The 9,595-nt window shown below is 37.4% G+C and overlaps 1 protein-coding gene across 1 annotated transcript in view; it reads left to right on the forward strand.

The window, feature by feature from the left end:
- DENND6A (DENN domain containing 6A) overlaps positions 1-6,204 on the forward strand; it is a 48,565-nt gene extending 42,361 nt beyond the window's left edge. The window contains exons 14-19 of the mRNA XM_045290128.1: positions 431-520; positions 2,787-2,840; positions 2,947-3,056; positions 3,147-3,249; positions 4,894-4,968; positions 5,395-6,204. Coding sequence (XP_045146063.1) covers positions 431-520; positions 2,787-2,840; positions 2,947-3,056; positions 3,147-3,249; positions 4,894-4,968; positions 5,395-5,526 — 564 coding nt within the window. The 3' untranslated portion in view covers positions 5,527-6,204. The remainder of the gene's footprint in view (positions 1-430; positions 521-2,786; positions 2,841-2,946; positions 3,057-3,146; positions 3,250-4,893; positions 4,969-5,394) is intronic.
- Positions 6,205-9,595: the final 3,391 nt, after the last annotated feature.

Genomic DNA, 9,595 nt, shown 5'->3' on the forward strand with positions numbered 1-9,595 from the left:
GTAAAATTTGTGGTTAGGGAAAGGGAAAATCTGGTCAATAAAAGATTCAGAGGATGTTTAAAGGAGGACTAATCAAATAAGGGTGATCAAAGTAGATGGAGAGTCTCAAAAGCAGATAGTATAAGGAAGCAGAAAGTGGGACTGAAGGGACGATTCAATTCAATTTGGTACAGTGTTTTGGAGCCATTTCCAAAGTAGCCTTATTCCATAAATATATGTTTAAATTTCATCATATTCCTTTATGCTTTTTTTCAAAACTGCAAATAGTCTCACTAAAGCTAGTTCATGGAAGGGCAGATAATAGTCTTCATTGTGCGTTGATATGTTTACGTATGGGATGAATGAAGTTGACTAAAAAACTCACGTTTTACTCTCAGGATTCCTTTTCTGGATACTGCACAATGAACCTTGTACTGTTGCCTTCTTTCAGGGTGTACAACAGAAGCGTCCTTCTGAAGCTCAAAGTGTCATTCTCCGACGCTACTTTTTGGAACTGACACAAAGCTTCATCATTCCATTAGTAAGTTAACAAATGCAGATTAGCTTTTAATGTGATGATTTCTGGAGGGTATTTAAATGTTTTCCCTGTCCTTCAGAACTTTATCTTAAGTTGTGAATTTTGCCTGCACATGGATTCAATGCTTAAAATTAGTTTTCTTTGCGAGAGCCCTGGATCCTTTGTTCTAGTATTAGCTGTGCAGCTTCGGTTCATCATTTCTTCTTTCTGACCTTCATTTTTCTTATTTGTAAAATGTAACTTATTGGATTTTCCCTAATCCTGTAAATACTATAGCGTAGGAAATCTTACGGGGAACCTCTGCTCTATTTATTGTAGAGGAGCGCTGTGAGTTAGAATTGACACATTACATAACAAGAAAACAATTGCTGGTGAACATCATGGTAGAGCTTCAAAAAGTTTGTGGAAAACTACATTTTTTTTATCACTTCTTTTTCCTGCAAACTTTATAATGCCCCTTGTATGTGGGGACAACCTGGAAATCTTTACTGGTTTATTTAGGAAGAAATATTCTTTCTTAGATGGTTATTTATTTTGTTCCATTTAAATCCATTTGTTTAAGTAAATACTCAATAGGGTATTTATTAACTAGCATTAAAAATGTATTATACAACTCATTTATAAAGTGATTTCACCATGGAAGTATATGATACGTGAATACTGTCAAGAAAACCACAAACAATAGCAACAAGAAGGAGCCATACTTGACCAGTAATTACCATAGGTAAAGGGGAAAGACTTGTTGCATAGGGGACATTTACGTTTATGTTAATGGTGGTAAAAGATTTTGGAAAAGGATATCAATAATGGCCCTCATAATGAAGAGTAAAATCAATGACTGCACTATGCAAGTAGAAGTTGTGGTGTTGGAAAATGTTCTGTTGTGTATTTTTTTGCCACAATTAGAAAAAATATATACAAATAACAATGACTACAAGGAGTAAAATGTTCTAGAACTGAATATGATGACAGTTGTGCATTTCTTGATATGATTGAATTGTATGACATGTGGATCAAGTGCTAATAAAACATAAAAGACGAATGTCAGGTGCCATCGAGTTGGTTCCGACCACAACAGACACCTGGTCCTGCGCCATCTCCACGATTGGTGTTATGTTTGAGCCCATTGTTGCCAGGGGCTGTGTCAGTCCATCTCGTTGAGGGGCTTCCTCTTTTCCACTGCCCCTCCCCTTTAGCAAGCATGCTGTCCTTCCCCAGAGACTGACCTCTTGACAACATGTCCAAAACACGTGAGATGAAGTTTTGCCATCCTCGCTTATTCTGGCAGCACTTCCTCCAAGATAGATTTGTTTGTCCTTATAGCAGTCCATGGTACTTTCAATGTTCTTCTCCAGTACCGTAAGTCAGTTATCTAAGTTTTAGTTTAATTTAAAAAAATTCTCGTGTAGAAATATGTGTAACAAAATGTTGGCCATGTTTACCATTTTACCCCTTTTTAAAAATTAAAATTTCAACTTTATTTTGATTTGAGTGGGAGCTTACAGAGCAAATTGGCTTTCCACTTAGCGTTTCACACACATTTGTTGTCATGCAGACTGCGGTCCTCCGTGTCATCGCACTCTTCCCTCTTCCTCCCTGGGTTTTCTTTTCTTCCTCCTTTTCTACACTTTAATGCTTTCTGAGCTGTATTCCTAAGCAAAAGCTGCCCTTTGATCTTGTATGATTGATTAAGGAGTGCTTACCATTTTTAAATGTATAATTCACTGACAGTCAGGTTCTCCGTATTGTGCTGCCATCACCACTATCTATTTCCAAAAGTTTCTATCATTCCAAGCATCCACTCAGTATTCCTTTGGCTGCACTCCCCTTCCTGTGTACCACTGTCCTCTCCAAGCCACCGGTTTATATGCATCTGCCTGTTCTAAATTTGTCATGTAAGTTGGATCATGTGATATTTGCCCTTTTATGTCTAATTTACTTCAGTCAGCATACTGTTTTTAAGATTCATGAAAAAAAGATTCATACATGTAGCATGTAGCATTATTTTGTTTTCCTGTATTGCTGAATAATATTGCAAGATTATAGATAATAATAATTCAAGTTTTATTTAAATGCTTATTGAAAATATAACACCCCGGTTCTATTGGAATTTAGCTATAAGCTTTGTGGGGAATGATCAATTTGTTGATGTCCATCAAAAGAGTATGGAGTGAAAACCTCTGTTAAAATGTCTCGGTTGGGTGGGGGGAGCTCTCTGAAGACTACCCGGTGAGCACATGTAACTTAAACCTTTTTTTCTTGGTTTTAGGAAAGATACGTGGCAAGCCTGATGCCTTTGCAGAAAAGTATTTCCCCGTGGAAGGTATGAGTGTATTCACATAAATTCTTCGGTTGGATCTCAACAGTAATCAACTCCTGTGAGTGCATTCATTTCTAATTTTTAAAATATAGTATGTCCTGTTTTGTAGAGCCCTCCCCAATTAAGACAGTTCATTCCAGATGACTTTATGAAAACACTCGAGAAAGCAGGACCTCAGCTGACCTCCAGAATAAAAGGCGATTGGATTGGGCTTTACCGGTTAGTCTGTTTCCGTGTTCTTTCGTTTGTTATTTATTTGTATTTTAAGTCATGATTAGACTTTCTTTTTAAAATAACTTATCTTTGTAGGCATTTTTTAAAATCTCCTAATTTTGATGGCTGGTTCAGGACCCGGCGGAAGGAGATGACCCAGAAATTGGAAGCACTCCATCTAGAAGCTCTTTGTGAAGAGGTTAGAAAGCAGTGTGCTTATGTAGTAGTTAACAACTAGTGAAGACAGAGTTACCCTTAGAGGTTGGAGGATTATACTTCTTGATAGAGACTACTAATGCTAACTCTCCTAGATCATAATCTGTGACCCAGGGGCTTTCCATGGAAGCTCTCTTTTGATCTTCACAATTCACCGAGGCAGGCTGTGTTAGGAGCTGCATGAAGAGAAACCTGAGGCTTGGAGAAGGCACGTGACTGTCTCAAGTTCCTGTCACTGCTCAGCAGTGGAGCCAGCGCTGTGGAAGAGTATGTGCACCACAGAAGCTAACAGATGCAAAAGCAGAGACTTTTGGGGGAGAGACCTCTGTAAAGCATTTCTTAGTATACCACTGGAGAGAGCCAGGATTCTAATCCCAGTGGTGTAACTGTAGTCCTGAATTCTTGTCCCGATTCTTGGTCTCACTAGTTAATGGTAACCATTTTTCATATGTCTAAGCTGACTTTTTCATATTCCACAACTATGATGTCCAAGCTATTTAAAATTAAACTATTTGTGAGTATATAAAGGATAGTCTCTAATTTTTCATTTGTACTTAGCATTAAATCTTGAAGCGGGCCAGTTCCAGGGTTAACTTTCTAATTATAAACCCAGTCACAATTTTGAGAAAAGGATCCTGATGAAAACAGCCACCCGAAGCTCAGGAGAGCTTGTTTGCAGAGGCAAAGCTTGTGTTCACAGCTTAACTGGTTAGCTAATGGTTCTTATGAAGTATATAGGCAGTTCTGAACAAGATCTGTTCCTGTGTCTTTAGCATTTGTAGGTCAGTCAGAACAGGTGGACATGGTCCTTCTGTAGCCTGATGGTTAGTGTGGGAGGCCATTTCAGTGACTCGCAAGCTGTGCATACAGCAAGTGAAGGTGATTGTAGTAAAGCGCTGCTGTGAACTGTGACCGCAATCACAATAAAAAGTTTAAGAAGAGAAAAAGAATTAGTTGTAAGGGATGGTTCAGTCATTTCAAAGTGAGGGGAAATTTACGTACTACTAAAGCAGGACTTCCAAGATGTCAGCCAACTGCACTACTTTGATGGTGTGTGGCATGCCACAGTCCTGCTGGTGAGGCAGTCTAACACACTGGGTTCCCGAAAGGGATCACTAGACCTTTCTTGAATGTCCCAATCCCAAAGCTTCAACCTATAATTTCTCCTATTCTGGTTACCACCAGGGAGTCACTCTCATTATAAAAATTCTGGTTTGTTCCTGTTTCACTTTGTTGGCCATGGCAGAACCAGTTTGAAGCTTTATGTTGAATTTAGAACAGGTAAAAGTTGTCTGTAAGTCTGAATGTAAGACTTTTGTAACCCAGGGAAGGGGCTTAGTTTTGTACTTAGAATTGCAGTTTTACTTTTTCTTGATTGACCTAAAAAGCCACCCTCAAAAAGAAATTTTCTGTACTTCTAAGTATTAGATAGTCATTCTGGTTAGTGTTGAAAGTTAACCACTTGAGAGATATTAGGATATTAGGTACAAGTGTATAATTATCCTAGTACTTTACTGAAATATCTAGTTTAAAATATCCAGTTTTCCCATTTCTCCTTTTCCAGTAACCTCTCCTATTAAAATAGGTATTTTTTTAATGTCCAATTTAGACTTCTTTGTTCTTCCAGGACTTACTTCTCTGGATCCAGAAACACACAGAAGTAGAAACAGTGGACCTTGTTTTGAAGCTCAAAAATAAGCTGGTATGTTATCAAAACAGGTAGAACAAAAGACTTTTCTGGAAGATGTTCTCTTTTTACATCTTCTTGGGTTGAAGTGAGTGAAAATACCTGGTTATTCAAGTAGATCATAATGATGCCATTATATTATAAAATCATTTACATAGGCCAATGAATTGTAGAAAAACATTTTAATTTAAATTTAATACTACATAGCATGTCTAGATATTTATTATCTGTATTTACATAAAAGCCTTTTATTGAGCCTGATAATGAATTATGTATGACCTGTTTATTGCCTTTTTTTAAGGTTCTGTAAATTTTGGTCTAAATGAAGTCTGAATGTTTCCCATTAATGGAGTCCATTAAAACGGTTTTATCTACAGAATATAATGTGTTTGGTATAAATTCAGAAGATTGTTTAAATGTTACTAAATGTCCCTCCTATAGGTGCAGGCTGATCGAGATCATTTACCTTTGAAACCTGATACTATGGAAAAATTAAGGACACACATAGATGCAATCATCTTAGCGTTACCAGAGGACCTACAAGGCATTCTGCTCAAGACAGGCATGACATGACCTTTGCCAAGATAGTGCAGCCCAGATGACTGTGAACCACGAAGCACACCGCCATCTCACCCAGACGCACAAAAAGAGATGTTTCCGTGGCAAAGAAGTCGCAGTCAGTGGTGAATGTTGGACACGGGGTGGAAAGACTGTCCTGTCTGAACAGACTGCTTTAGTGCATTATTTTTGAAAGCGGATCTCTGTGCGGCTCCACTTTAATACTGAACCACCAAGAGGCATTTCTATATTTTTAATCATGTTCTAAAGTGCTCTTAGGCGAGACCTGCGGGGCCATCCGTGATTCCAAACTGCAGTGCTGGCATTGCAGGTATTTTTTTAAATCGGTGCTGCTTTGCCCAATCATGTTAAAACTCAGGGGGATACGAAAATAACATTCACACTGGCTATCTTCCACGAAGGAGGACGAGACTGACTTGTACAACTAGCGTTAGACGTCATCAGTGCTTATGGAGTGCCTTCCACTGTCCTACTTGTTTCATGAAGCCTAGCTGCTTGTCTCGAAGCTTCTCTCTTATCTTCATTATGATGTATAATTTTATAAGGCATTCTACTGAGTAACCCGGAGCCCTGTTGGCTTACTGGTTACGAGTCTGGCTGCGATCTGCAAGGTCAACAGTTGAAACCACCAGCTGCTCTTAGGGAGAAAGATGGGGCTTTCTACTCCCCAAAAGTTACCGTCTCGAAAAACTCACCAGGGCAGTTCTACCCTGTCCTCCTGTAACGGTCTCTTGAGTCAGCATTGATTCGATGGCACTGAATCTGGTTTTTGGTAGTGAGTAACCAGTGCTTACAAATGAATTGCTTGCTTCCCAGTGTTTATTAGTAAGCTTTTTTTGTTTAACTTCTCCCTTGCTGTTATAAGGTTTTTATTAGCATTTTCAAAATTTAATCATCCATTTATCCAAAGACAAGAATGTATTCGTATTAATTGTGGAGTAGGAAGGAATAGTTAATTGTCTCTTAACTTGTACTAATTGGGCTTGTTCTGATTAATTAGCTTGGGTGTTTCTCATAGATAGTCTTAATTATAAGCTGATTTTTATTTTTTAAGCTAAACTAATTTCCAATGTATTTGTAAACCTCTGTGATATCCTTTGTGAGTGGCTAAAAGAATGGTGTTCAGTAGCATTATTTGTTTGGTAGGGTTTTCCTTCCCTCTAACTTCTAATTAATTTCTCATAACACTCTTCATTTCGACTATTGTTTGACATGAGCTCTTATGATTAAGTCATTGGGATAGCTAAGTTTTTATGTTGTTTTGTTTAAACCATACAACCTTGCCAAAAAACAGAAGACTGTGGTTTGGTAGGGTATGATGGCTTGGTTTGTGTTTGAATAGGAGTGTCCTACAGAAGCTACTATACAAGTGGGCTTCAAAAAGTTTATGGAAAAATGAAAAGGTAATGGGATCTTTCCACAAACTCCTTGAAGCCCCGCAGTTTAAAAGACGCACACATGACCTAGCACATATGTATATAGCTGTGACTTACCCTTTAAGTTACCTGACTGAGGTGAAGTTACTCATCAAAGAAATGGCTTTTGAAGTGCTGTTGGTGTAACTCATGGAGACTCCCGACCCAAGAAAGGCTCCCTTTCTTTGTAACTGTGGTCTGATACCCAAATGTGCCCTTTTCTTGTGGACACAGTCTCTTCAAGAATACCTCAAAGTCAGAGACAGAAAGTGGCATTTGAAAAAAAAAATCATTTGCCTTTAAATCCAATGAGTTACTTGGTGGAACAGCAGTTGGCCTTACAGAAAGGCAAGCAACTGCCTTTTCTATGCTACCATTTCATGTGTTTCTGGGAAAGCTTAAAGAAGTATAAACTGTCATCATCTTATTTTTCAAAAAAGTGTATTTTAGTAATTTTACAATTTATATCTCCTGTGTGACCAGAATCTGAAAGTTGTTCACGTCCTCTCAAGGATCTTTTAAACTAAACCACTGTCTTTCATGTTTGTGTTGCACAACAAAGAGTAGATAACGAGGCCAACTAGTATGATAATGGTGTCTTCTCATTTTCTGTGTTTAAATGAAACTTGGAACGTGTTGGAAACCATGTCACTCTACTGGGGTTTATCATCTAACTTCAAGTTATGTTCTTTTGAAAATAACTTGAAGTTACATTGGGAACCTGAGAATGACTGGGTAACTTAATTTGTGTGATTTCCAGAGTTTTATTTTTTACTTTTTCAGAGGAAACCTTGTTAATATCTAAATCCTGCCATTTAAATGTTTACCTCCACCAGCATCAGAAGGAATCACTGCTTTTAGGGTGTTATGGAATGCCTTGTGCCTTCTATTTACAGTGTAAAAGAGGAATTTTGTGAAGGCATTTATGGTCATTACTGAAAACAATTAAAGGCCTTGGATTTTAAACCACTTGGCTATCTTGTGTTATTTCTGAGTAGGGCTTGAATACTTTTCTAAACGTGTGTATTCTGGAGTTCCTTTTACTTCTTGAGAGGTTTTGTTTGTTGGCTTTTTGTTTTTTATTTAAGTGTAACCTTCTTCCATGTGTTACTCCATGAGCTGGTGAGGAGTCCATCTTAGTAGCAAGCAGGTCATCGGAGTGATTTCATATTCTGCCCAGCAATACATTGATTTTATGAAATATTCTGATGAAGATATTTTAGTTTAATAATCTAGGTATTGCTAGATTTTCCCTTTCTTTTATTTTAAACCTTATCTTTTTCATTTTAATAAATCATCTTATTGGGGGCTCTTACAGCTCTCTTTTTTTATATACTCTTATAACAATCCATATATCACTTGTATCAAGCACATTTGTACATATGTTGCCATCATCATTTCCAAACATTTTCTTTCTACTTGAGCCCTTGGTGTCAGCTCCTTTTCGCCCCTCCCTCCCACCCTGCCACCCTCACTAATTTATAAATTATTTTTATGTTCATCCCTGGGGTGGGATGCTATGATAAGTTCCCCTTTTCTTCTCCCCCCCTCCCCCACCTTCTCCCTATCCTCATGGTATCATTACTTTCATTATTGTTCCTGAGGGGTTTGTCTGTCTTGGATTCTGTATGTCAAGAACTCTTACCTGTACCATTGTACATGTTCTTGCCTAGCCAGATTGTAAGGCAGAACTGGGGTTGTGATAGTGGGGAGGAGGAAGCATTAAAGAACTGGAGGAATGTTGTGTGTTTCATAGGTACTATATTCATAGGTGGCTCGTCCCTTGTGACCCTTCTGTGAGGGGATGTCCAATTATGTAAGATTTTTAAATCTTTAAGATTATTTTTTTTCTCTCTTAAAAGAAGCTCTATGATATATTCTTTGGATTTTAACTTATTAGTGGTTTGAAGACATTGGGTTTTCTTCCTTTTTGAAGTTACAGACTAGTATTGCTCATAATATACTATAAAATATTTTAGTTAACTTTAAAGGAGATGGCATTAAAAATTTGTCTTTTTGTGTTTAACTTGTTTGTAACTTAGTTTTTGCAAACTTAGATTTTATTAGCTTTCTCCTTTTCTGTGAAACTTGAGGTTTAAAATTGTAAGTCCTAACTTTCTAATGGTAGTTCTCTAAAAGTGGATAATTGAAAATTTTCTCTCATTATAGATATTTTCAAAGTAACAAAATGTGAGTTCAGTGACTAAATTCTTATAAGTAACTTGATATTCCTTCAACTTTACAAGATATGTTACTTATTTGCCATTTGAACTTGGCACAATTGTAGTACTGTGTCAATAGACATTAGAGCTGTTAAAAATATTTTGTTTCCAATTACACTTCTCATTTTGAAATAGATGGAACTGTTTGATGTAAGATACATAATCATGCTTCCTCAAACTGATCTCAAATCTTTCAAGCTTTTTTTTTTTTTTCTATCAAGCTTTAATTTAGCAGTTAGGTAAAGAAACTTTGTTTTGCAGTTACTACATTAAGTGCTGATGTCCAGATGTTGAGAGGAAAGGGAGCTCTGTTACATCCCAATCTCCAGTGTTATAGCTGAATTTATGAAAGCAGCCTTTCTCTGCCACTTCTTATGGGGATTCTATGCTGGGTCCTCCAGATCGAGCTTAATCCTATCGCGTAGT

Source organism: Echinops telfairi, unplaced genomic scaffold, assembly GCF_000313985.2.
Source record: "Echinops telfairi isolate 266 unplaced genomic scaffold, ASM31398v2 ScPeMD7_31;HRSCAF=116, whole genome shotgun sequence".
Classification (NCBI taxonomy): Eukaryota; Metazoa; Chordata; class Mammalia; order Afrosoricida; family Tenrecidae; genus Echinops; species Echinops telfairi.